Genomic DNA, 26989 nt, shown 5'->3' with positions numbered 1-26989 from the left:
AATTTCCAGATTTTTAACTTTTCAAAGTAAAATAAAAAAAATAGAAAGAAAAAAAGATGAAAATTACAAACAACCCCACAAATATTAAGCAACACAAATGCCTACAAAAAATAAGGGAAATTGTGGATAAAACTCAAACAAAAAAAAAACAATTCAAATATGTCATCAACATCAATCATGAAGCTGATGATAAAATAAAAAAAGATTTAGAAAAAAATTTGGACAAAAAAGATGTTTTAATCAAAAGTAATAATACAATTCAAAATTCGAAACAAAAAAAAAAAAAAAAAAAAAAAAAAAAAAAAAAAAAAAGTAAACTAACCCCTCTTTTATACACCCTTTAAAAAAAAAAAAAAAAAAAAAACTAAAAATAAAATGGGATCTAGTATCTCAAGGAGAAGCAACTAATAATTGCGTTATCCAATTCAAAAAAAAAGTAACTTCACCATCTGACCTCGATTTTTTCATTTTCAAAATTTGAAAGAAAAAAAAAAAGATTTAAATTTATTCCAACCCATTTGAGTATTCTATTTTATTTTTTAAAAAAAAAAACACCCAAAGTTTGTTTGTAATTTGAAAAATAAAAATAAAAAAATAAAAAATAAAAAATAAAAATTGATCATGATTTATTACAAGTATGCCACTAAGATATAAATTTTCAGTAGGATCGATTGATATGGATAGTGTTCAAGAAAAACACCACAAAACATGGTGTGTTGTAGGCTATATTATAAATTTGTTTAAACCAATAAGAGATCCAAAGAAAAATCTTAAAAAAATGACAATAAATAATAAAATAATTTAATAATGAATTTATTATAATCAATTATTTTTTAATTTTTCACTATTTTTTTTTTTCCATATAAAATTAATATAAAAAAAAAATAAAAAAAAAAACAAAAAAAAACAATTTTTTTGATTTTATTTAATTTTTTTTTTTGATGAAAATAAAATCATGATTTTATTTTTTATTTTTAATTTTTAATTTTTTTTTTTTTTAGGCCAAACCACAAAAGTTGGTTTTTATTTTTATTAATTTTAATTTTAGTTTTTTTTTAAATATATTGATTATATAATCTTTTAACAATGGCATCAAACATTGATAATAAAAATCCAGTTAATAACAAAAAAAAGTGTGCTTTACATCCAAGTAAAAATATAAAAGTATTATGTTTACAATGCAAATATATTCCATGTTGTATTATATGTATATCAAGTAAAGGAGAACACCATGCTCATAAAACTGATCCAATAGAGTCAATAAAAAATATTCTTTCATTTGTTAATAGTTTTAAAGATGATGTATTTCCAAAAGTAATTGAAAGGATTGAAAATAATGAAAAAATATTGCAAGAATCAAATGATAAATTCAATGAAATCAAAATTCAATATGAAAAAAACAATAGTTTGTTAAAATCTGAAATGAAAAAAATTCATATTTCAGTTCAATGTATTGAAAATGATATTGAAAAACAACTAGAAACCATATTCGATTCAAATACACTAATTAATCAAACTTTGGATTCATCAATCAATCATGATAATGAAAAACTCTTATCAATTTTTAATGACCAAGAAAATAATACCGATACTCTTAAAACAACAGATACATTAAAAAATCATACTACTTCATTAATTGATGAAGCAATATCACATTTTATTAATAATAATAATAATAATAATAATAATAATAATAATAATAATAATAATAATAATAATAATAATAATAATAATAATAATAATAATAATAATGAAAATAAAAGTAAATATGAGGATAATGATAAAAAATTCATTGAAAAGTTAAATCATTTTATTATAAACAATAAAAATCAAGAATGTTATGATGGGGGTGAAGATTTTAAAGTAGATACAGGTATAATTGAAATAATTAAAAAATATCAAGAATCATTAATAATTTTAAATAACCAAGTTCATATAGATAATTCCAAACAATTAAAAGAATACAATAAACAAACCATAATTTTTAATGAAAATTTAATAAATGATATTCGAAATGCTTTAAAATTAAATCATTCCATTATTAATAGTATTCGTATTTTAAGAATTAATTTGAATAATAAAAATAACAATACAATTGAAAATAATTATCATAAAATGAAAAACCATCAACATCAATCTCGTCCTTAGTTAACTAAAACACTCAATAAATTATTTAGAAATGAATAGATTTAACTTCAATTTCAACCCACATGTTATAAAATACTCTTAATTTCCTATATTTAATCCATCAATAAATATTTGTTGAAATAATATCATAATTAAAAACCCTTTTTTTTTTTTTTTTTTTTTTTTTTTTTTTCGCTTATTTATTCATTTATTTATTTAATTTTTTAATGATTTTAAATTTTTAAAGTTGATTTTTGAATAAGATCTATTTGAATAAATATTTTTCAAATGTGGTGTCTCAACAAATGTAGCTGAAATGTAAAAAACAACACCTACCAAAATTGTACATACTAAAAAAAAAAAAAAAAAAATTAAAAAAATTATTACAGTTAATAAAATTTCTTCAAAATTATTATTATTATTATTATTAAAAAAATAAAACTTACAGAATCCATAAATACTTTGATTTCTAATAGCAACACCTAAAGCAGCGATAGTAGTACCAACATATTGTGGATCACTGAAAAATTGATATGGTCCACCAGTTACTGGTGAGTCCATAATGTGACCAAAACTATCACCATTATACATTCCTTTAATTCCCAATGCTTTTAAAGTCCAAATATTTAATAAAATACCAAAAATAAAACAACTATCACCAATCATATTTGCAATTTCAGTTGGGAATAATATGATTGAATCTTTATCTGATAATACTGCAACATTGATAAAATGATCTCTAATTAATGCTGAAATAATTAAAAAAACTGCATAATAGTAAATTGCATTTCTACCAATTAACTAGTTTCAAATTATTATAATTATTATTATTATTGAAATAATTAATTAATTAATATAACAATAAATTAATAATTAATAATAATGATTATAAATTTTGAATTATAAATTATAAATACCTTTGTAAAATATCTAGTTTTATATTCGAATTGTGCTGTAACATTATAATTGACAACATGTAAAACAATTGCAACAAATGCAATGATTAAATCAGATGATAACCCTTTTTCCATTTCTTCTTATTGTTTTGGAAAAAAAAAAAAATCATGTGATCACACATAACAAAAAAAAAAAAAAAAAAAAAAAATTGAAAAAAAAAATAAAATAAAAAAAAAAAAAAAATAAAATAAAAAATGTGAAAATAAAAAAAAAATTAAAATAAAATAAAATAAGTACTAAAAATGACTTTTTTTTATTTTATTTTTATTTTTAATTTTTTTTATACTAGTTGGAAATGGACCTTTCTGTGAATAATTGAGATAATGAAAAAAAGAAATTTTTTTTAGAAAGATCGAGTTTATTCGGGATTTTTGCAATGAAATATAAATAAATTGATTTCGAGTAGAGCTCTGTAATAGCTATATTCTAAAGAAAATCAATTAAAAAAACACAGATTAAAGCAAAAGAAATTATTGAATTAAAATAGGAAGCTTTAGAATTTGGATGTGATGGTGGTGATGAGGATAATGAAGAATATGATGATGGTGAAGAAAAAGATGATGAAGATGATGATGAAGATGATGATGATGAATTAACAATAAAATTTGTAGTTTTTAATTGTTTTGGATATTGGTATGTATAAATAATTTCAAATTGATTTGATAGATATTTTTGATTATTTGTTTTACAAGTCCATTGTTTAATATCAATTTCTACCAAACATTTTAAACTTTCAGATATTGTACCATTATTAAATTTATCTTTTGTAGCAATACCATTTCTTGGTAATAATGCATCACCTTTGATTGTAATTATATCTTTATTTATATCAATTTCTGATATAGCTTGTTCATTGAATGAAATGGTTTGATTTTAATCGTAAACACCATCAGTTGTTAAAAGTGAACCATTTGGAAATAAAAAATTAATTATAATTGGTTCAGAAATTGTTAAATTCTTTGGAATTACACAAAAAGATGGTCCTCTTAACATAGCACCACCCAGTTGGAATATATAGCATGATAATTTAGTTGCTATATTATTTCCATCAATTAAAGTTAGTGTTGGATCTGGTGCAACTCCAAGTCTACTACTTGTATTAGTGGTTAATTGTGATTGTTGATCTTCATTATAATAAAATGAATTAATAACTGCACATTCTTTGGTTTTAGTATTGTATGAACAATGTAGTGTACTATTAAATGGAAAATATTCTGGAGTAAAGCATCTATATAATTATTATATTTTAATAACAAAAAATTTAATAGAAATATATAAACTAATAATTTTTAAAAAAAAAAAAATTAATAATAAAAAACTATTGTAAATTTCTTCATTTTCGTCAAAGGTGGTGTAATATTTTCATCAAAGGTGGTGGAATATTTTTTAATTTCTTTTTTTTTTTTTTTTTTCTAAGGGGTAAAAAAAAAAAAAAAATTTCAAAAATTTAGATTCTATTTTTATTTTAGTGCATATGTTGCATTTAAGATGTGGCAATATTATTATTTCTAAAAATTAAAAGAAATAAAAAATTAAAAGAAATTAAAAATATCCAAGAATTCAAATCTAAAGCAGATCACAAGTTTTTTTGTGGCAGGATTTGTGTTTTTATTTTTATATGATTCCAATGATTAAAAGAAGTGTTTCTTGTGTGCTATCCCAAAAAAACAAATTAAAAATAAAAAAATAATTAAAAAAAAAAAAAACCAATTTTCTTAAAGGTTCAAGATATTATCATGATGTTTTGCAGATAAAAAAATAAATGATTCAAAAAAACAAAAGGATTTTTAAATTTTTCTCTATAACTTTATTTTTGTCTTAAAAACCTAAGAAAAACTATCAATTTTTTTTTTTTTTTCTTATAAGATTCTCTCAGACTTTATTTTTTTACTTATTTAAAAAACTTTTTATTTTTTTTTAACTTTTATTTCATTCTTTCCTCATATAATTTTTTGTTTCAATCAAAAAAAAAAAGAAATTTAAAATTACACATAATTTTTTTATTAAAATTAGACACAAATGAAGAAATTTACAAATATTTTTTTATTATTCCTTCTTATTTCACTATCTAGGTAGGTTTTTTTTTTTTTTTTTTTTTTTTTTTTTTTTATATTTTTATTAATTTTTTTTTTTTTATTAATTAATAATAAAATTAAAATAAATAATAATTATAATTATAATAATATAGATGCTTTATTATTGAATATCTTTCATATGATTTTACACTATTTTGTCCATACAGTAGTGTAACCAAAAAATGTGCAGTCATTAATTCAAATTCATTTTATTATAATGAAGATCAACAATCACAATTAACCACTGGTACCTCTCAACTCAATATAGCTTCACCAGATCCAACAATAACATTAATTGATAGAAATAATATAAAAACTAGTCTATCTTGTAATGTAATTCCAAAAGGTGGTGGTAATATAAGAGGACCATTCTTTTGTATAATTCCAAAGAATTTAACAATTTCTGAACCAGTTGTAATTAACTTTTTATTTTCAAATGACTCAGTTTTAACAAGTGGTGGTGTTTACGATTCAAATGTAACCATTTCATTCAATGAACAAGCTATATCAGAAATTGATATAAATAAAGATATAATTACAATCAAAGGTGATGCATTATTACCAAGAAATGGTATTGCTACAAAAGATAATGGTATGACAATTACTGGAAAATTTAATAATGGTACAATATCTGAAAGTTTAAAATGTTTTGTACAAGTTGATTTTAAACAATGGACTTGTAAAACAAATAATAAACAATATCTATCAAATCAATTTGAAATTATTTATACATACCAATATCCAACACAATTAAAAACTACAAATTTTATTGTTAATTCTTCATCATCATCCTCTTCTTCATCATCATCTTCTTCATTATCTTCATCACCATCACCACATCCAAATTCTAAAGCTTCCTATTTTAATTCAATAATTTCTTTTGCTTTAATCTGTGTTTTTTTTAATTGATTTTCTTTAGCTTTTTTAAAAAAAAAAAAAAAAATAAAAATAAAAGTAAACTCTGTTCAAATATATATTTCTTTTTTTCTTTTTTTTTTTTTTAAGAAAACTATTTTTAACCAAAATTTAATTAATAGTTTTCAAAAAAAAAAAAAAAAAAAAGAAAAAAAATTAAATTATTTAGAAAAATGAATAAAAAATAAAAGATTTTGGAAATTTAAAATTTCTTTTTTATTTGATAAATTTTTTTTTTTTTATTTTCTGTTTTTTTATTGGATATTAAAAAAAAAAAAAATAAAAAAAAAAAAAAAAAAAATAATATCTCATTTTTATATTTATTTATTTTTAAATAAAAAAATTTTAAATAAAACAAAATAATTACTATTATTTTTTAAAATTTTTATTTTATCAATTAAAAATATCTATTTTTTTTATTTTTCAAAAAAAAAAAAAAATTAAATCAAAAAAAAAATAATTTCATAACCGCGTTTTTATCTGACAGGAAGTTCATTTTTTTTCTACTCGAAAATTTTAAAAAAAAAAAAATTTTAAAAAAAGAATTATTTTAATTTTTCTTTTTTGATGAATTATTTTTTTAAAAATTTTTTTTTTTTTTTGTTTTTTTTTAAATCAAAAATACACAATGATAAATAAAGATACTCCCACTAAATCTCCTCCTTTTAAGTCTGGATCAGCTCAAGATGGAAATTTAGATATGAGCGAAACATCAGATATGGTATCAATTGAAAATTTTGAATTTTTTCTTGATCATGTATATAGTGATGTTTTATCATCTTACTATTTTAAAACATTAATCGAACAGGAAAAAATTTTAAAAAAAGAAGATTTAAATAAAATAGTTGATGGTGATAAAGACAATGATAATAAGCAAGCTACAAGAATTATAAATACCCAGGATAAAGATAAAAGAATAGATATTATAAAGCAGATTATGAATTCCAAAATTAGAGATTATAAAACAAAAGTTGATAATTTTGTTTTGGAAAGTGATAGCTTTGAAGTTTTTAAAATGAAATATAATTATGTAGAAAAATTAGAAAAGCCAAACCCAAACGAGTAAGTGTAATACAAACAAAAAAAGTCAGTTATAATTCAATTGAACTTTATTGTTATTATTATTATTATTATTATAAATATTATTATTATAACTATTATTATTATAACTATTATTTTTATTATCTTCTAATTATCATTATTATAGAGAAACTGCAAAAATAATAAATTCGGGGTTTAACAAAAGTATTTCAGAATATTTAAGATCAACAATTTCAAAACTAAACGATGACGAGTCATACAAAAAATGGATATTTCAAATAGGTCAAACAATTTTAGATATGTCACAAGTTTATTCAGATTTCAAAAAATCAAGTCAGAATGAGAACATTAATATCAAAGAAAAATTTCACCTCCTTAGATACTATTACACTGAAATCATTGAAAAAGTTAAAAAGAAGCAATCTAAAACCTTTGAAGGATTACGGATTTTACATCTATTGGATGATATTTTTCTTAGAATTTTTGTTTGGATTGACAAAAAACCAAATTCAAATACAGATTCTGTTCTTTTAAGAAATGCATTTTCCCACTTCAATATTGTGTATGACGAGCAATCGTTGGGTGACTCTGGATTGGAATTTGAAAAAATATTCTTAAAGAATAATTCAATGGCTGAATTTGAAAATTTTAAAAACAGTTTAAAAGAAGTAACTTGGAAAAACACTCTAAGAATTGTTTTTTATAATCAAAAAACTTCCAAATCCGAAGCTGATGCAATGCTAGATACAAACTGCTATCAAGTTTGTAGGTATTTTATGACTTACTGTCATTGTTTGTTTGCCATTTTTTCAAATGAATTAAGTCACGTACCATTTTCAAGAACATTATTAGAAGAATATGAATCTGCATATCAACTAAATGTAGTAGAGAGTAGCATCAACACTTCAACAAAACTTGCAATTGAAATTAAAAAAGGTTGTGAAATTAGCATCGAAAAAGACGGTTCCATTACAAGTGATTCGGAATCATTTAATAAAATTTGTGAAAAACTTAATATCGATCCTAAATATCCAATTACAGGACCTATTAATAAGTTAAAATTAGAGGGAGATCTATCAATTGACCAAGATGGTAACTTTAAAATAGATGTTGGAAAAGATTTTGGTGAATCTGGTGTTGTGGTTGGATTAACGTCTTTTAGTGATATACTTGTTACTTCCAACGGCTCGGTCACTGTAGACAATGTAGAATTGCCCAAAGGAAATAGTATAATGATATATGGAGGTAAGAAATTATTAATAAGGGGGGAAAATGGTACAAATATCAGTTACCAAAACAAATCAAATTATTGTTCGATTACAATAAGCAATGGCTCAATAGGCACAGAATATTTAAAAAATGATGAACCATTTCAATTATTAATTAAAGAATGTGGTAGATTGAATATTTCTGCTGATGTGGAGGTCAATGGCAAAGGAAAAGAATTTTCAATTAACACAATTGGAAAATCTGGAACACTTTCCTTTAAACAATTTATTAAGTGTTCAGGAAAAAACATTTCTTTATCTGCTCCAAAACAAGAAAATATTTCCAATTCAAAATTTAAATCCTCAGGCAATTTGACCCTTGTATCAAATGATAGTGTTAAAGCAATTAATTATCAATCACTTACAATTGAATCGAAAAAGGGTACCATAATGGCCACTGTAACAAATAATAGAGAACCTAAAAATTTTATAAAAATTTATTCTCACAAAACCGACCATATGATCAAGAAAATGAATGAAAAACTTAGGATGGAAAATTTTCCATTAATGTTACACAAGAGCGAGGTTAGTATATTGCAAAATAAAATTATAGAATTAGAATCAAAAATAAGACAGTTGGAAACCGTTCAAGGATCAACAAACCAAAATAAAAACAAAATTCCTTTGACCTTTGATGATGAATAAAAAAAATAAAAAAAAATTAAAAAAAAAAAATAAAAAAAAAAAAAAAGATAAAAATAATAATACAAATAATAGTAATAATAATAAAAAATTAAAATAATAAAAAAATAAAAAAATAAAAAATAATAATAAAATAAAATAATTGATAAATAAAAAAATAAAAAAATGATTTGAATAAATAAATTAAAAATCTTTTTCGAATTAATTTAATCACTTTTTTTCTTTATTTCTATGAAAATAAAAAAACTAAAATAAAAACTATATCTTAACCTAAAAAAAAAAATAAAATAAAATAAAAACCCAATTATTTTCATTAGAAAAGGCAAAATATGAAATCATGTTCACTCCAAATCATACTGACAATTTGGTATTCAAGATTCAGGCTGTACATGAAGGTCAAATTAATCTACAATAACAACAAAAAGGAATATCTATAATATTCAATCAATTAAATTCTTACTATTTAAAAAAAAAAATTTTCAAATCTACGTGGTTGGTGGGATCCCAGTTGGAATAATTATTCTTAAAAAATAAATTAATAAAAAATAAATAAAGATAAAATAAAATAAGGAATTCATAATTTTCCAAATTAATTTTTCTTTTTTTTTTTTTTTCAAATCTAAAAAAAAATTTTCAAAAAAAAATAAATAATTAATAACTAAATTCTAAAAATAATTCTTGATTATAAAAAAAAAAATAATACCAAAATAAAAAAAAAAAAAAAAAAAATTAATAATAGTAAATGTTCATGAACATTCCAAAATATTTTAAATTCCTTTTTTAAATTAATTTTTTTTTCTTTTTTTATTGGGATTGTAAAAAAAAAAAAAATAATATCTCGTTTTTCCTTTTTTAGAATATATTTTTTGGATTTAAATTTAAAAATAAAAAAAAATTTATAAAAAAAAAAAAAAAAATATGAAAATTTTAAAAAAAATAACGAATATTTTTTTTTTTTTTTATTTTTTTTTTTTTTTTAAATTTTTAGTTCTTTAAATTGTTCAATTTGTGTGTAAACCACAACAAAACTAATCCCCCACTTTTTTTTTTTTTTTTTTTTTACATGTATATATGATGAGTGAACAAACACAACAATTACACCATCAACATATGGGACTAATTGGTAGTGGTGGTTATCAACAAAAACAACAACAACAACAACAACAACAACAACAACATTACACTCAAATACCAACAATACCTCTTCCTCACACTCACACTCAAACTAATACAACAATAAACAGTCCAATAAATACAACCATACCCTCTGGTGGATATCATAATAGTGGATATCATGATAGAAATACCACAATGGGTGGTGTTGGATATGATAGAGGTGGCGGTGGTTACTATGGAACGAGTTGGAGGGGTGGTGGTAGAGATCATCATCAAAATAGTTGGAGTGATAGAAGGGAAGCTTACGATAGAGGTATAAGTGGTTACTATGAAAGAGATTATGATAGAGATATGGGTGCATATGATAGAGGTGTCTATGAAAGAGGTAGAGGTGGTTTTAGAGGTGGTAGAGGTATCACACATAGGGGTGGATATGGTGGTGGTGGTGATAGAGGTATCGGAGGTGGTGGTTTTAGAGGTGGTGGCGGTGGTGGTGAATATAATGATCATAGATTCATTGATAGAGGTAGGGAAACTTATTCTGAAAGATTTAATGATAGATATAATAAAGATTCACCACCAACCCAAATCCCAAATACGCTAATTACACCTATTCAATCTAAATTTTCAACAACTCCAACAACAACATCAACCACCACAACTGTAGATAATAACAATAATAGTAATAACATACAACCATCTGTAAAACTAGAAGCAAGAACTTCAAAATGGGATAGTATTACCCCTGTAGAAACACCATTAAAAATACCTCAACAAACATCAACACCAACAACAACAACTACCACATCAATACCAACACTAACACCAACAACATTAACACCAACAACATTAACACCATCAATAGTTTCATCATCAACAACAACAACAATTCAAGTAAAGAAAGAAGATAATAATAGTAATAATAGTAATAATAGTAGTAGTAATAGTAATAATAATAATAATAATAACAATAATAATAACAATAATAATAATATAGTTAAAATTAAAGATGAAATTGAATCTAAATCTATTATAGAATCAATGAGTCAAGCAGAATTTAGTTTTTATCAACAAAAATCGATACAAATTGTAGATATATTAAAGAATAATGGTACATTTGATAAGATTAGAGATATTATTACAACTCAAATCAATTGTAAAGGTATTGGTGATAGTATTTTAAAGAAAACTCAAGAAGTTTTAAAGAATAATGAAACATTAGAAGCATATGCTGTAACAAAAAGTTTACAAAAAAGACATGTAATGAGTGAATTAAAAAAAAATACTGAATCGTATGTATATATAATTTTAAAATTAGAAAATTCTAACAATATCATAAAATATTAATATTTATACATAATATCTATATGTTGATTATATATTATTATTATTATTAATAGAGTTGCTGTATATATTCAAAAAGAAATTCAAAATTTAATAAATGATGAAAGTAATGATGTTTGTAAAGCAATAACTGATAATATTTCAAATGTAATAAAATCATTAAAAGAACAAAAGGGATCAGATGGTTTGGTTGATGAAAAATCACCAGAATCTGTAAAAAAGAAATCCAAATCATCATCGTCAAAAACTCAATCAAATCCTACGACACCAATTACTTCTGAATCAAAAGCTACAATACCAACAACAGTATCAACCCCACCTACTACAACTACACCAACAACAAATAATACAACAACAACAACAACAACAACAACATCTATAACTTCACCAATAACAAATACAAATTTAGCATTATCTATTACAGGTAAAATACCTTTAGCATCAATTCCAATACCTAAAAAAGTAATAACAAATAATGGAAGTAGTAATGGAAATAGTAAAAAGAAAATTAATATAGATAGTAGTGAAAGTAGTGATAGCGATAACGATAGTGATAGTGATAGCGATAGTGATAGTAATAGCGATAGTGATAGTGATAATTATGGATATAGCGATAGTTCAGACTCTGATAACAAAAAGAAATCTAAAAAGAAACCATTATTAAAAGCTAAAAATGCATCAAAATCATCAAAATCATCATCATCATCGCATGATAAATCATTTAATTCAAGAAGGAAACCAATATTAAAATCTTCTTCTTCTTCAAAATCGTCATCCTCTAAATCCACTTTGAAATCTTCTTCCTCAAAATCATCATCTTCTTCAAAATCCTCCTCAAAATCATCATCATCCTCTTCAAAATCGAGATCAAAACCAAAAAGAAAAGAAATTAACACTAGTGATAGTGACGATAATTATATAAGTAATAAAAAAAGAAGACAATAAATAATAATAATAATAATAAACTTTAATTTTATTTTGAAAAATATGTACAATGTTTTGATAAGTTTATTTTTTAGGAAAAAAAAATAATTGAAACTATTCACAAATATACATATATAGGTATATTTGTTTTTTTTTTTTTTTTTTTCTAATTTCTTGAATGTTATTGTTGTGTTTTTTTTTTCTTTTTTTTTTTTTTTTTTTTTTTTTAATTATTATTAATATTATTATTATTATTATTATTATTATTATTATTATTATTATTATTATTATTATTATTATTATTATTATTATTATTATTATTATTATTATTATTTTTATAATTTAAAATAATAATAAAAACCAATTTCTTAAAACGAATAGTAAAATAAATTCAACCAACATTATACCACAAACAAAGAAACTAAGTAATGCTTTCCAAGTTAGAACAACTTGCCAATGACCAAGCGAATTAACTCTAAATGTTGATTCGTAATAAGACATATTGAAAACTTCTTTTGAAATTGGTATATATAGATACATTGCCCTTTCATCTGCTATTCTTTGATCTAATAAAGTTACAACACTACCTGATTGCATATCAACTAATTGATATAATTGTGTATATTGATCTGATGAATTATTATTATCTAAAATTTTAAATAAAATAAAAAAAAAAAACATTAGTATAATTAAAATATTTATTTTTATGTTTAAAAAAGAGTTTAAATAAATAATAATAAATTATTTAATTACATTTACGTGAAAATGCTTGAAGACCATAATTTAAAAACACAAATGAATGTGAATGATAAATCAATAAAACTATTTGAAATACTAATGGAACCAATAAGAAAATAATATACATAAATGGTTTAATTGAATTTTCACCTGCAATAAATAATATCCAAAATGTTAAAACACCTGGTAAAATGAATAGGAATAATAACATTGGATGAAATAAAAATATAAATTTCATTAGGATTCCAGTTGGACGTGGTGATTGACCTAATATATTTGTATTTTGATTCCCATTAAAAAAAGAATTTGCATCTTCAATATCCATTTCTAATTCTGAGTCTATATTGATTTTTTATTTATTTATTTATTTATTGTTATTATTATAATTATTATTTTGTTTTTATTTTTTTTTTTTTTTTTTTTTTTTTTTTTTTTTTTTTTTGAAAAAATATTTTTTTTATTTTTTATTATTTTTTTTGTTTTTTTATACAACTTCTTTATTAAAAAAAAAAAAGAAATTTTTAAATATATTAAAAACTTTTTTTTTTTTTTTTAATCTCTATTTATATAAATAAATAAATAAAATAAAATAAAATAAAATAAAAATGGCAGGAATATTATCAAAACCAAATTATAATCAATTTTTAGAAAGTTTAATTAAACTTTTAGCACAAACATCAGGTAAAGATAAGATTGCCAAGATTTTACAATATGGTGCCAAATTATTAGGATATATATTTTTAAAGAGATCAAAACATTGGGTTGATGTTATGAAAAAATTAGAGACAACAAGTGGATCAGCACGTAAAGTATGGCGTTTAGGTAATACATTGGCCGAGCAACAAAAGATTTTAGCATTATTCAAAGTAAAGAATCCATTTGCCTTTTTAAATATTCTAGCATTGATTAGACAAAGTGGAATGTATTTCTATTGGGTATTCGATCATTTAATCCTTGGTACCAACATTGGTTTATGTAAATTTGATACTGTCAAATTGGGTTGGTATTCAAGTGTTAGTTGGTTCTTTGGTTTATTATGTTCAATCATTATCGATTTAAATACATTGGCCATCATGTTAAAGAAAGAGAAATCACTCAGATTAACAATCACTCAAAATAAAATCAATGCAAATAATAATAACATCGATACTCATACAATCACCTCTGAAGTCGAAAATAAAGCAATCATCGATCAATTCAATGAAGTCATTAAAAAGAAGAATGAAATCTATTTAAATTGTGCAAAGAATGGTTCAGATTTAATCATTGCTTCAACTTTATTAAAAATTTATCCATTCTCTCAAGGTACAATTGGTATTTCTGGTATAATTTCTGCATTAATTGGTGCTTATCAAATGTGGCCAAAATAAATTTTAATTAAAAATAAATAATAAAATAAATAAAAATAAAAATTAATTTCCAAAAATAAATATAAATATATAAATTAAAATAATAAAATAAATTAGAACCTTTTTTTTTTTTTTTTTTAATTTTTTTTTTTAAAACATTATATTTTTAAAATAAATAATAATCTTTATTTTTATTTATTTATAAATATTTCTTTTTATTTTTTTTAGTTTTTTCTTCTTTTTCGCTTTCTTCAGAAGATGATTCAGATTCATTAATTTCGGTTACTTTTGCTCTTGATTTGGTGGAGGTGGAGGTGGAGGTGGTAGTTGATGATGTTTTAGTATCTTTTGCTTTTGGAATTGTAATATTATTAGAATTATCGATTTGTTCAGTTGCTGGAGTTTCTTCAGCAGCTGGTTGACCCATTGAAAATGGTGATTCTTCAACCCAAGGACGTGGGAATTTAGATTCTGGTTGACCTAAAATATAGATTTTGAAAAGCTTATTTTTGAATAAATTTTGTGGAGCCATAACAGATTGCATGGCCATTGGTTGAATGATACCCATTTTAATGAATAAAAAGACGGTGATACCAATTGAAAATAATGATTGAGTGAATAATTTCTTTAATTGAGCTAAATCGTATTCAGTTGTAGTTTGTTCGGTCATTGGTTCATTTGGATCTGGTCTTGAAAACATTGATGGTGGATTGGTTGGTACACGAACGATTGTATTGTTTGGTTTACTATTGACTTTATTGTAAATGTAAACATAGACAAGTAAAGTAGCTAATTGAAGTGCTCCAAATGTACATTGTGCATAGAATGCATTTTGTGGATTGGTGAAATCAATCTTTTGAATTAAAAATAATGAACCAAATGTAATGGCCATATCTGTCATTTTATTTGACATCATCTTTATTTCTTTTTTTTTTTTATTAATTTATATATAAATATATTTTATATATAAATTTTATTTAATAATTGGTGTGGTTAAAATAAAAATAAAAAAAAAATAAATGAACGTGTTGTATGTGGTTGGTGATGATGTTGATTAGAAAAAAAAAAAATAAAAAAAAAAATTTTAAAAAATAAAAAAAAAAAAAAAAATAAAAAAAAAATAAAAATAAAAATATAAAAAAAATGAAAAAAATTAAAAAAAAAAAAGTTATGGAGTCATTTAGTGAATAAATAACGAACAGTTATCGGTGTGAATGTTCGTTTTTAATTACTTTATTTAAAATTCAATTTTTTTATTTTTTTTATTATTTTATTTTTCTTTTTCTTTTTCTTTTTTTTTATTTTTTTTATTTTTTTTTTTTTCAACCTAAAAAAAGCTAAACAGTATTTTGAAATTCAATGCATTTACTTTAAGTAATCGAAGGCCAAATGAAAAAAAAAAAAAAAATAAAAAAAAAAAAAAAAAAAAAATAAAATTAGTAAGGAAAAACAAAATAACCAGGTAAAAGACCGTTACCAATCATTAAAAAAATAAATAAAAAAAATAAATAAATAAATATTTTTTTTAGTTTTAAAATACATTAAAATTTTTTTTTTTTTTTTTTTTATATATACAAAAATAAAATTTTTTTTGAAAAAAAAAAAAAAAGAAAGAGTTTATATTTTTATCTTTTTATTTTGTGAAGTTTTGAGTTTTGTATCAATTAAATAAACCAATTTAACACCTTCTGGTATTATACCTGGTGTTAAATTTTGATTGGTTCCATTTAAAATAAATACAGTTGTTATAGTCTCAGGTATTGAAACAATAATTAATTTTTGTTTTATATTGTAAAAATATAAATATTTAACACCACCTTTAGGCACTATACCAGGTGTTAATATTTGATTGAAACCATCTTGAAAATATACATTCCTCACTGTATTAGGAATTGATCCAATTATTAAATCTTGCTTTATATCATGTATATACAACTCTTTCACACTTTCTGGAATTACACCAGGTTTTAAAATTTGGTTAAATCCATCCTCCAAAGATAGACTCACCACAGTATTAGGAATTGAACCAATCTCTAATTCTTGTTTAATATCAAATAAATGTAATGATTTAATACCTTCTGGTAACGTTGTTGGAGTTAATTTCTCATTGAATCCATCCAAAAGAGTCACTCTTATTTTTTTACCAACTTTTGATAAATCTTTACAATTCTCCTTAAATGCTATATTTTGTGTTATACCAAAATTATCATTATCAGAATATATTAAAAACCTAATAGAATTAAATTATAGTTAGAATTTATTATTATTATTATTATTATTATTATTAATATATATAAAAATAAAATAATAAAATATTTACTTTCAATAAATTCTTCATTATTTTCTTGAATATTATTATTATTATTATTTAATACTGATTGATATGGTACAACCTCTCCTTCTTCCCCTCCTCCTCCTCCTTTTGTTCCTCCTCCTCCTTCTTTTCTTTCTTCAAATAATATAAGACTATATTTAATATTGGATAGTTTATTTGATGAACATATTTCACAATTATCAAGGAAATCCATGATTGAATATATAAATAGTATCTTCAATCATTCATGATAATGAAATACTTCAAAATATAATCATAAATAATCAAAATCACCATCACCACCATAACAATGATACAACTAAACTAATTAAACAATATCAACAATCATTATTAATTTTAAAAAATAATAACAATAATAATAATCCTTTATTTTTAAATCAAACAATTAAATTCGATTATCCAATAATAAATAATAACTTTTTTGGCAGATTCATAATGACGATGCGTAGCTTCATAACCACTTCCATTTTGAGTTATTTTATTAAGTCTAATGAAATTTTTTATTGTTGATGGATTTCCACTTGTTGGACCATTTTAAAAAATTATACCTTCAATTAATTTACAATTTGATTCAAATTCATTTTTCATTATCTTCTTCATTTTCCTCTTTAAATTGTTTCATTTAAATTTAGATTTTATTAAAATTATATGTTTTGTTGAGGTTATTTCATTTTTTATACTATTTTTCATTTTGTTTTTTATTTTTTTTATTTCTAGAAATCATCAAAAATTGTAAGAAAAATAAAAATAAAATAAAAAATTAACAAAATAAAATAAAATAAAATAAAATAAAAATATCTAAAAATTAAAATAAAAAAACTAAAAAAAACGAACCATGCAACAGTGTTTTTTTTTTAATTAATTTAATTGTTTTATATCAAAAATTAGACGCAAAATGATATAGTACTAAAAATTACTTTTTTATTTTTTATTTTTTTTTTTCTTGGAATTAAATTAAATATTATTTTTCTAAATTTTATTTAACAATTATAACATTTTTTGAAACATAGGGTTCAATTTGTAGATTAAAACTTTTGGAAACTTTCACTCTCTTTACAGAATTAGGTATTGAACCAATCATTAATTCTTCCTTTATATCATCTAAATACAAAGAATCAATACCATCTGGTAATATACCTGGTGTTAATTTTTGATTGAATCCATCCAATAAAGTGATATTCTTTACGGTGTTTGGAATTGAGCCAATTATTAATTCTTGTTTTAAATCACCAATATGCAACCATTTGATACCACCTGGTAATATACCTGGTTTTAATTTTTGATTGAATCCATCTTTTAAATAGAGATGAGTTACAGTTTCAGGAATTGATCCCATTATTAATTCTTGTTTTAAATCATGTAAATACAAGTATTTAACACTATCTGGTAATATATCTGGTGTTAATTTTTGATTGAATCCATCCAACAAATTGACAAGAGTTACAGTATTAGGAATTGAACCAGGCATTAATTCTTGTTTAATATCACCTAAATACAACCATTTAATACCATTTGGTATTATACCTGGTTTTAATTTTTGATTGAATCCATCCAATAGCATTACATTTGAGGGTAATTGATTTTTTAATTTTGATAAAATATTACAATTATCTTTGAATGCTATACCTTCGTTAGTCTTAAAATTAATAAAATCACCCTCTATATAAGTATAAAACTTTAAATTGTTCCCTATATTTTGGTAATTAGAATAATGTGTGAAAATAATTTTTATAAAAAAAAAAACAACTGTATAATGTAAAAGCTTACAATTAAAAAATTTATTATTATTTTCATCGATTTCAATTTTAAATCTACTATCATTAAAAGAATAAATTGATTTTAAATTATTTTTAATATCTTCAATTATCTTATGGAAATGAATTATTTGATTATCATATCCATTTAATTTATTTGAGTTATCGATATTATTATTTTTATTTAATACTATCAATGATTGTTGATATTGTTTAATAATTTTAATAATATCTCTATCAATAAAAAAATCATCATCATCTCCATTATCATTAATTTGTTGATCATTTAATTTTAAAATTTCATTTAATTTTTCAATGGTTTTAATATTTTCATTTTCATTTTCATTTTCATTTTCATTATTAATTATTGTTGAAAGTATTTGATTATCATTATTGATTGAAGAATTTATCATTGAATTTATTAATGTATTATTTCCAAAGGCTGTTTCTAATTGTTTTTTAATATCCAATTCAATGATTGAAATGATATCATGAATTTTTTTAATTTCTTTTTTTAATGAATTATTATTATTATCAAATTGTGATTGAATTTCATTATATTTATCACTTGATTGTTTTAAAATTATTTCATTAGTTTCAATTCTTTCTATTACTTTTTGATGTACATCATCTTTAAAACTATTCATTAATGAAAGAATATTTGAACTAGATTCTAATGGATCAATTCTATGAGCATGATGTTCACCTTTACTTGATATACATATAGTACAACATGGCATTAATTTACAATCTAAACAAAAGAATATTATATCTTTGTTTGGGTGAAGTGTACACTTTTTATTATTATCAATTTTATTTATTGCATTATTGTTGGATATCATTGTTTTTGGAATTATAGTTTATCAAAAAAAAAAAAAAAAAAAAAATAAATATTTTTAAAAAATTTTGTTGGATCAATATCCAGTATATCAAAAAAAAAAAAAAAAAAAAAAAAAAAAAAAAATAAATAAAATAAAATAAAATGGAAGACTTAAAAAATAAAGAAAAAAAAACTGATAAAAAAAAAAATTTTACTTGTTTTGTGCCAAAAAGTAGAAAAACAAAATGATGTCGAGATATTTTCAAAACATTACTTTTTATTTTTTTTATTTTTTTTTAAAACAAAAACATATTTTTTACTTAATTAAATAGATGTATCTATTTTTTTTTTTTTTTTTTTTTTTTTTTTTTTTTTTTTTTTTTTTTTTTTTAAATAGAAATAAAAAAAATAGTTTATAAATAATATTTTAGTTAAGTCTCTTTAAGTGATTAACTATTTTTATATTTTTTGAAATGAATGGTTCAATTGGATGTTTAAAACCTATATATATATATTTATAGTCTCTAAAGTGAAGGGGATTGATTCGATGGGTATTTCTTGTTTTATGTCACCTAAATGTAATGATTTAACACCTATTGGTAATATACCTGGCTTAATTTTTTGTATATTTCTACTATTAAAATACACTCTTTACAGTTTTAGGAATTGAACCAATCTCTAATACTTTTAATTCTATGGGACCAATATGTAGTTCTTTGAAACCATCGTTTGGTAATATGCCAGGTATTAACTTTTGATTGAAATTCCCCTTTAAATAGATAGTATTTACAGTATTTGGAATTGAACCAACCTTTAATACATCATTCTTATTACCTAAATACAACTCTGTAACACCTTTTGGAATTATACCAGGTCTTAATTTTCGGTTGAATTTACGGAATAGATAGAGTCTCTTTACACTATTTGGAATTGATCCAACCATTAAAACTTGATTGGTATCACCAATTTTAAAGTCTAATACAGTTTCTGGAATTAGACCTGGTGTTAATTTTTGACTGAATCCACCTTTTAAAGCTACACACGTCACTGATTTAGGAATTGATCCAATAATTAATTCCCAACTCATTCTATTAAATTGTAACTTTTTAGCACCCTCTGGTATCAGTAATCTTTTATTGTATCCACCTTTTAAAAAGATGGTTTCACTATTATTATTATTATTATTATTATTATTATTATTATTATTATTATTATTATTATTATTATTATTATTATTATTATTATTATTATTATTATTATTATCATCATCATCATCAGAATCATCATCAGAATCGTGATCATGATCAGAATCATGACTATCATAATCCTGATCATGATCATGATCAGAATCATGACCATCATAATCGTCAGAATCTGGATTCTTTCTCTTTTTATTATTTGGTGATGTTGGTATTGATGTTGTAGTTGTAGTATAAAATAAAAAAAATAGTTTAAAAATAATATTTTAGTTAAGTCTCTTTAAGTGATTGACAATTTTTATATTTTTTGAAATGAATGGTTCAATTGGATGTTTAAAACCTCTATATATATTTATAGTCTCTAAAGTGAAGGGGATTGATTCGATGGTTATTTCTTTTTTTATATCACCTAAATGTAAAGATTTAACACCTATTGGTAATATACCAGGCATTATTTTTTGACTGAATCCATCATTTAAATATACATTATCCACAGTATTAGGAATTGAATGAATAGTTAATGTTGATTTGAAATCATATAGATGTAAATGTTTAACGCTTATTGGTAAAACACCAGGTTTTAATGTTTGATTAAACTCTTTCAATATATGGACACTTGTTACAGTATTAGGAATTGAACCAATTTGAACCTTACCTATAGAACGTAAATATAGGTTTTCTACACCTTCAGTTATTATACCAGGTGGTAATGCTTGTTTGAATCCTTTTTCCAAATAAATACTCTTTAGAGTTTTTGGAATGGAACCAATCATTAAGGGTTGATTCTTTCCGCTTAAATGTAATTCTTGAACACCTTCTGGTAATATACCTGGTTTAAATTTTTGTGGATATTTACTATTCAAATAGACCCTCTTTACAGTTTTAGGAATTGAACCAATCTCTAATACTTTTAATTCTATGGGACCAATATGTAGTTCTTTAAAACCATCGTTTGGTAATATGCCAGGTATTAACTTTTGGTTGAAATCCTTCTCTAAATAGATAGTCTTTACAGTATTTGGAATTGAACCAACCTTTAATACATCATTCTTATTACCTAAATACAACTCTGTAACACCTTTTGGAATTATACCAGGTCTTAATTTTCGGTTGAATTTACGGAATAGATAGAGTCTCTTTACACTATTTGGAATTGATCCAACCATTAAAACTTGATTGGTATCACCAATTTTAAAGTCTAGTACAGTTTCTGGTATTAAACCTGGTGTTAATTTTTGACTGAATCCACCTTTTAAAGCTACACACGTCACTGATTTAGGAATTGATCCAATAATTAATTCTTGATTCATTCTACCAAATTGTAACTTTTTAACACCTTCTGGTATTATACCAGTGAGTAATCTTTGATTGTATCCACCTTTTAAAAAGATGGTTTCAATAGTATTAGGTATACAACCAATCTCTAATTCTTGTCTTAAACAATGTATATGCAACGTTTTAACATTACTTGTTATTTTACTTAATACACGTGGTCTATATTTTTTATTCGGTCCATTTTTATTTTTATTATTATTATTATTATTGTCATCATTTTTATCATTATTATTATCATCATCATCAGAGTCATCATCAGAATCATGACCATCATCAGAATCATGACCATCATAACCATCACTACCATCATAATCATCAGAATCTGGATTCTTTCTTTTTTTATTATTTGGTGATGTTGATGTTGTAGTTGCTGTTGCTGTTGTTGTTGTTGTTGTTGCTGTTGTTGTTGTTGTTGTTGGTGAAATTGGTGTTGGTTGTTGTTGTTGTTGTTGCAGTTGTTGTTGTTGTTGTTGTTGTTGTTGTTGTTGTTGTTGTTGTTGTTGTTGTTGTTGTTGTTGTTGTTGTTGTTGTTGTTGTTGTTCGACCGGCTCATTATTACCTTCTGGTTCACATATAAATTGAAAATCTTCATCGTAATAAAATTGATTATTACAATTATCTTTTATAGAATAAATTAATTTTAAATAATTTTTAATAAGATCAATTGTTGAATGATCGAATTGAACCATTTTACAATCGTATTCTTTTAATTTATTTGAATTGTTGTTATTTAATATTATTAATGATTGTTGAAATTGTTTAATTATTTCATTTATATCATTTGGGTTGGATTCATTATTATTATTTTCAATGTTTGTGAGTATTTGATTATCTTGTTTTATTGATGATGTTATTGTTGTATTTATTATTATATTATTATTATATATTTCTTTTGATTGTTTTTCAATATCACTTTTAAAATTTGAAATTATATTTTGAATTTTATTAATTTCATTTTTTATAAAATTATTATTATTATAAAATTGTGATTGAATTTCATTGAATTTTTTATTTGATTCTTTTAATATTATTTTATTATTTTCAATTGTTTCTTTTATTTTTGGATATACATTATTTTTTAAATTATTATCAATTAATGAAAGATCTTTTGATTCTAACTTTCTATATTTATGTGTATTATGTTCACCATCTGCAATACAGTCAATACAACATGGCATTAAATTACAATCTAAACATAAAAGTTTTATTTTTTTATTTGAATGTATTGTACATTTAATATTTTTATGAATTTTATTTTTATTATTATTATTGTTATTATTATTATTATTACTTGTTGTCATTGGTAATAAACTTAATACTAAAAAAAAAAAAAAAAAGAGAAATTAAAAAAAAAGCGAAATGTGTGTAAAAATAAAAAAAGTGACCCAAAATGCATGGAAATAAAAAAAAAAAAAGAAAAATAAAAAAAATAAAAAAAAACAAAAAATAAAATAAAAAATTACTATTTATGGTGTCTTTGTTACAATCTGATTTTTACTTTTATTTATTTTTGAATTGAGGAAAACACAATGAAAATAATTAACATATATATACATATATTAATCTCCATCATTATCAAATTCATTATTACTTTTATTATCATTATTATCATTATTTTTAAAAGAATATATTAATTTTAAATAATTTTTAATTTCATCAAGTGTTGAATTTTCAAATGTAATCACTTGATTATTATATTCTTTTAATTTATTTGAATTTTTTTTATTATTATTTATTAATATTAATAATTGTTGATATCGTTTAATGGTTTCATTTGCATCAATACAATTTGAACTATTATTATTATTATTATTATTATTATTATTATTATTATTATTATTATTATTATTATTATTATTTTCAATGTTTGTGAGTAATTCATTATCTTGATTTATTGATGATGTTATTTTTGTATTTATTATTTTATTATTATCAAAGGTTTCTTTTAATTCATTTTGAAAATCAGTTTCAATATTTGAAATGGTTTCTCGAATTTTATCAATTTCATTTTTTATTAAATTATTATTATTATAAAATTGTGATTGAATTTCATGGAATTTATTATAAGATTCTTTTAATATTATTTTATTATTTTCAATTTTTTCTTTTATTTTTGGACATATATCATTTTTAAATTTACTATTAATTAATGAAAAATCTACTGATTCTAACTTTCGATATTTATGTGAAATATGTTCACCATCTAAAATACATTCAATACAACATGGCATTAAATTGCAATCTGAACATAAAAGTTTTATTTTTTTATTTGGATGAATTGTACATTTAATTTTTTTATAACTGTTATCTTTATCATCTTCACTTGTTGCCATTTAACCTTATATATTATTTTAAGATAATTAATAAAAAATAAAAAAAAGCAAAATTTTTAAACAGAAACAAAAACAAAAAAAAAAAAAAAAATTTTGTGTTTATTTTTAAAAATTTTACATTTTGACAAAAAAAAAAAAAAAAAAAAAAAAAAAAAAAACCAATTCCCCCTAAATTATTATTATTATTCACAAATAAAAAAAATGGCTAGTTGTTTATTTTAAGTAAAAACTGTAAAATAAAAATAATTATAAAATTAGTGGTTAAAAATAGAAATTATAAAATAAAAAAAAAAACCAAAAAAAAAAAGGAATTAGTTGGATCTTTTATTTTGAAAAAAAAAAAAAAAAAAAAAAAAATGTCTTACTTGGATCTTTTATTTTGAACTTGTTTTGGTTTGGTTTTTTTTTTTTTTTTTTTTTTTTTAATTTACAATTTATTATTATTATTAAAACCATATAAAAGATGATGATCACCTGAAAAAGCATCAACAAATCTAATATGATTTCCTCTTGAGATGTGATTAAAAGAATCATCAAATTCCGACATCATACTATCAGTTAAATGGGTTAAAAATATTTTAAAATATTTTGGGTTTGATATATGAATTTCATCATAAATTGATGAAATATTTGATTTATACAATAATTTATAATTTTCATTATTAATAAATAATACACTTTGTTTTTTAGTATTATTATTATTATTATTATTTGATAATTGAGGTTGTGATTGTGGTTGTGGTTGTGGTTGTGGTTGTTGAATTTGTTGTAATAGTAATTGTGGTAAAATATTATTTTTACAATTTAATAAATAATTATAAATTTTTGAATTTGATCTTATTATTGGTGATAATAAATAATTATCTAAATTTAATTTACTATTTTTATAACTATTATTATTATTATTATTATTATTATTATTATTATTATTATTATTATTATTATTATTATTAATATACATATTATTAATACTATCTAAATCATGATCATCTTGATGATCATTTTGAATTAAATAAAAATTATTTATAAAAAAGTTTGAAATTAAAAAATCAGTTATTGGTATATTAAAATTATAAATTGAAAAAGATAATAATAATTGAATATTAATTGAATTTGAAGGAATATGATATTGATTATAAATAAATTGAACAATTTCTAAATTTAAAGATCTTATAGATAACATAAATAAATATTTTTCATTTAAATGATTTTTTTCACCTTTTGAAGAAGATGAGGAGGAAGAGGAAGAGGAAGAAGAGGAATTCTTTAAAGTTTGTTGTAAAAAAGTTGGATATTTTTTAATTGCATTTTGGAAAATGAATTGAAATATTTGGAAATCAGAAGATTGTACAGATTTATAAATTAATTCTTTATATTGAGTTGAAGATAGTACTTGTTTAGGATACTTGTCAAATAAGTAAATTATATTATTTAATAATTTATTTTCAATTGCTTTTATATTATACATTATGAATTCAACTGTTGTAATTCTTTCACTAGAGAATTGTTCTAATAATTTAATGATTTCACAATTTCTTTGGGATAGACTTTGTTGATAGGCAATGTTACAATCTGATCTAATGAAAATTTTATTATCAATCATATATTTAACCAATTGCAAATTACCACTTTTGACAGCCAATTTCAAGCCGTCAACTGTGATATACTGTTTATTATGACCATTGTTATTTTGTGACTCACTTTGACTGCTGAATGAGGTAGTGCCCATATTGTTTAATGACAAAACATCGTTTTCAAATAGATATTTAAATATTTCAAATCTACCAAACTCGCAGCAATAATCCAATGCCTTGGCTGACGCACCCTCTTTTCTATTCTCGAATAGGTATTTCACCATTTCTAAATGCCCGTTTTTGCATGCTAGATTAATAGCAGACTTTGAACACCCAGATTGTGTGTACTTTGATAGATATTTCACTATTGGTAAATTACCCTCGGCAGCGGCCTGGTCGATGGCTCCTTTCGAGCATTGCTCATGTCTGTTGTGGATTAGGAATTTAATTATATCGAAATGCCCTCTCCAACTTGCGTTATCCAAGGCAACGAATGACGCACTGTGGCCCTTTTCATGAAGGAATTTCACCACCTCCAATGAACCGCTATCGGCTGCATAATCTATAAACATGAAATCATGATATTTAAACTCCTTTTCTAATTGATAATAAAGTGATTTAAATAAATCAATATTTGAAACACCTTTACAAATTTTAATTAATGATGATTCTGTTATCTTTATCTCTATTGATGGGCCTGGATAACATGATTTACCCTCTTCTTTTTGTTTTCTTCTAATCTCTCTCTGTTGAACTATATCTTTTAATAATAACCAATATCCATTATCACATAAAATATCTGCTGATTTAATTTCATAATATTTTAAAATTCTACCAATTTTTCTTTTATTAATTTCTATAATATATGAAAATATTAATTTCCTTAAAATATTATTTTTCCAAACTTTAAAAAATAATTTTTCCATAATTTTTTTTTTTTTTTTTATTATGTGTTTATTTTATTTAATTTTATTTTATTTAATTTATTTTATAATTTATTTTATTTATTTTATATTATTTTATTTTATTTTATTTTATTTTATTTTATTTTATTTTATTTTATTTTATTTATTTGTTTGTTTTATTTATTTATTAATTATAATTTTATTTGAAGAAAAAAAAAAAGAAATTTTAAAATAATAA

At 21.7% G+C, this 26989-nt stretch overlaps 17 protein-coding genes across 17 annotated transcripts; 7 read left to right on the top strand and 10 right to left on the bottom strand.

The window, feature by feature from the left end:
• Positions 1-637: 637 nt before the first annotated feature.
• On the top strand, positions 638-805 carry DDB_G0289649 (hypothetical protein; the record flags this gene model as incomplete). Its single annotated transcript, XM_631054.1, has 1 exon — positions 638-805. One exon carries the CDS (start codon positions 638-640, stop codon positions 803-805), a length of 168 nt encoding a protein of 55 aa, XP_636146.1.
• Positions 806-1086: 281 nt separating this feature from the next.
• Positions 1087-2148, top strand: DDB_G0289647 (hypothetical protein; the record flags this gene model as incomplete). Its single annotated transcript, XM_631053.1, has 1 exon — positions 1087-2148. One exon carries the CDS (start codon positions 1087-1089, stop codon positions 2146-2148), a length of 1062 nt encoding a protein of 353 aa, XP_636145.1.
• A 195-nt stretch (positions 2149-2343) lies between these two features.
• On the bottom strand, positions 2344-3158 carry pemtB (phospholipid methyltransferase family protein; the record flags this gene model as incomplete). Its single annotated transcript, XM_631052.1, has 3 exons — positions 2344-2477; positions 2574-2928; positions 3045-3158. 3 exons carry the CDS (start codon positions 3156-3158, stop codon positions 2344-2346), a joined length of 603 nt encoding a protein of 200 aa, XP_636144.1.
• A 352-nt stretch (positions 3159-3510) lies between these two features.
• On the bottom strand, positions 3511-5077 carry DDB_G0289631 (hypothetical protein; the record flags this gene model as incomplete). Its single annotated transcript, XM_631051.1, has 3 exons — positions 3511-3884; positions 3972-4208; positions 5074-5077. 3 exons carry the CDS (start codon positions 5075-5077, stop codon positions 3511-3513), a joined length of 615 nt encoding a protein of 204 aa, XP_636143.1.
• Positions 4712-6068, top strand: DDB_G0289643 (hypothetical protein; the record flags this gene model as incomplete). Its single annotated transcript, XM_631050.1, has 3 exons — positions 4712-4726; positions 5098-5156; positions 5273-6068. 3 exons carry the CDS (start codon positions 4712-4714, stop codon positions 6066-6068), a joined length of 870 nt encoding a protein of 289 aa, XP_636142.1.
• A 634-nt stretch (positions 6069-6702) lies between these two features.
• Positions 6703-9028, top strand: DDB_G0289629 (hypothetical protein; the record flags this gene model as incomplete). The annotated part of the gene is made up of 2 exons (XM_631049.1): positions 6703-7136; positions 7282-9028. 2 exons carry the CDS (start codon positions 6703-6705, stop codon positions 9026-9028), a joined length of 2181 nt encoding a protein of 726 aa, XP_636141.1.
• Positions 9029-10099: 1071 nt separating this feature from the next.
• DDB_G0289627 (hypothetical protein) lies at positions 10100-12430 on the top strand (the record flags this gene model as incomplete). The annotated part of the gene is made up of 2 exons (XM_631048.1): positions 10100-11433; positions 11542-12430. The coding sequence occupies 2 exons, from the start codon at positions 10100-10102 to the stop codon at positions 12428-12430; spliced, it is 2223 nt and encodes a 740-aa protein (XP_636140.1).
• Positions 12431-12635: 205 nt separating this feature from the next.
• Positions 12636-13472, bottom strand: DDB_G0289625 (hypothetical protein; the record flags this gene model as incomplete). The annotated part of the gene is made up of 3 exons (XM_631047.1): positions 12636-12776; positions 12824-13056; positions 13163-13472. 3 exons carry the CDS (start codon positions 13470-13472, stop codon positions 12636-12638), a joined length of 684 nt encoding a protein of 227 aa, XP_636139.1.
• Positions 13473-13752: 280 nt separating this feature from the next.
• On the top strand, positions 13753-14517 carry pex11 (transmembrane protein; the record flags this gene model as incomplete). The annotated part of the gene is made up of 1 exon (XM_631046.1): positions 13753-14517. The coding sequence occupies one exon, from the start codon at positions 13753-13755 to the stop codon at positions 14515-14517; it is 765 nt and encodes a 254-aa protein (XP_636138.1).
• Positions 14518-14695: 178 nt separating this feature from the next.
• On the bottom strand, positions 14696-15409 carry DDB_G0289621 (hypothetical protein; the record flags this gene model as incomplete). The annotated part of the gene is made up of 1 exon (XM_631045.1): positions 14696-15409. One exon carries the CDS (start codon positions 15407-15409, stop codon positions 14696-14698), a length of 714 nt encoding a protein of 237 aa, XP_636137.1.
• Positions 15410-16113: 704 nt separating this feature from the next.
• On the bottom strand, positions 16114-17024 carry DDB_G0289619 (hypothetical protein; the record flags this gene model as incomplete). The annotated part of the gene is made up of 2 exons (XM_631044.1): positions 16114-16676; positions 16817-17024. 2 exons carry the CDS (start codon positions 17022-17024, stop codon positions 16114-16116), a joined length of 771 nt encoding a protein of 256 aa, XP_636136.1.
• Positions 17025-17807: 783 nt separating this feature from the next.
• Positions 17808-19427, bottom strand: DDB_G0289641 (hypothetical protein; the record flags this gene model as incomplete). The annotated part of the gene is made up of 2 exons (XM_631043.1): positions 17808-18520; positions 18599-19427. 2 exons carry the CDS (start codon positions 19425-19427, stop codon positions 17808-17810), a joined length of 1542 nt encoding a protein of 513 aa, XP_636135.1.
• Positions 19428-20042: 615 nt separating this feature from the next.
• Positions 20043-20492, bottom strand: DDB_G0289633 (hypothetical protein; the record flags this gene model as incomplete). The annotated part of the gene is made up of 1 exon (XM_631042.1): positions 20043-20492. One exon carries the CDS (start codon positions 20490-20492, stop codon positions 20043-20045), a length of 450 nt encoding a protein of 149 aa, XP_636134.1.
• A 70-nt stretch (positions 20493-20562) lies between these two features.
• Positions 20563-20703, top strand: DDB_G0289639 (hypothetical protein; the record flags this gene model as incomplete). Its single annotated transcript, XM_631041.1, has 1 exon — positions 20563-20703. The coding sequence occupies one exon, from the start codon at positions 20563-20565 to the stop codon at positions 20701-20703; it is 141 nt and encodes a 46-aa protein (XP_636133.1).
• Positions 20704-20870: 167 nt separating this feature from the next.
• DDB_G0289637 (hypothetical protein) lies at positions 20871-23240 on the bottom strand (the record flags this gene model as incomplete). The annotated part of the gene is made up of 1 exon (XM_631040.1): positions 20871-23240. One exon carries the CDS (start codon positions 23238-23240, stop codon positions 20871-20873), a length of 2370 nt encoding a protein of 789 aa, XP_636132.1.
• Positions 23241-23498: 258 nt separating this feature from the next.
• DDB_G0289617 (hypothetical protein) lies at positions 23499-24272 on the bottom strand (the record flags this gene model as incomplete). The annotated part of the gene is made up of 1 exon (XM_631039.1): positions 23499-24272. The coding sequence occupies one exon, from the start codon at positions 24270-24272 to the stop codon at positions 23499-23501; it is 774 nt and encodes a 257-aa protein (XP_636131.1).
• A 427-nt stretch (positions 24273-24699) lies between these two features.
• DDB_G0289615 (hypothetical protein) lies at positions 24700-26772 on the bottom strand (the record flags this gene model as incomplete). The annotated part of the gene is made up of 1 exon (XM_631038.1): positions 24700-26772. The coding sequence occupies one exon, from the start codon at positions 26770-26772 to the stop codon at positions 24700-24702; it is 2073 nt and encodes a 690-aa protein (XP_636130.1).
• Positions 26773-26989: the final 217 nt, after the last annotated feature.

The sequence above is a fragment of the Dictyostelium discoideum genome (assembly GCF_000004695.1).
Source record: "Dictyostelium discoideum AX4 chromosome 5 chromosome, whole genome shotgun sequence".
NCBI classification, from domain to species: Eukaryota; Evosea; class Eumycetozoa; order Dictyosteliales; family Dictyosteliaceae; genus Dictyostelium; species Dictyostelium discoideum.
Note: the sequence above shows the minus strand (reverse complement) of the source record. Positions and strands in the feature narration are given on the sequence as shown.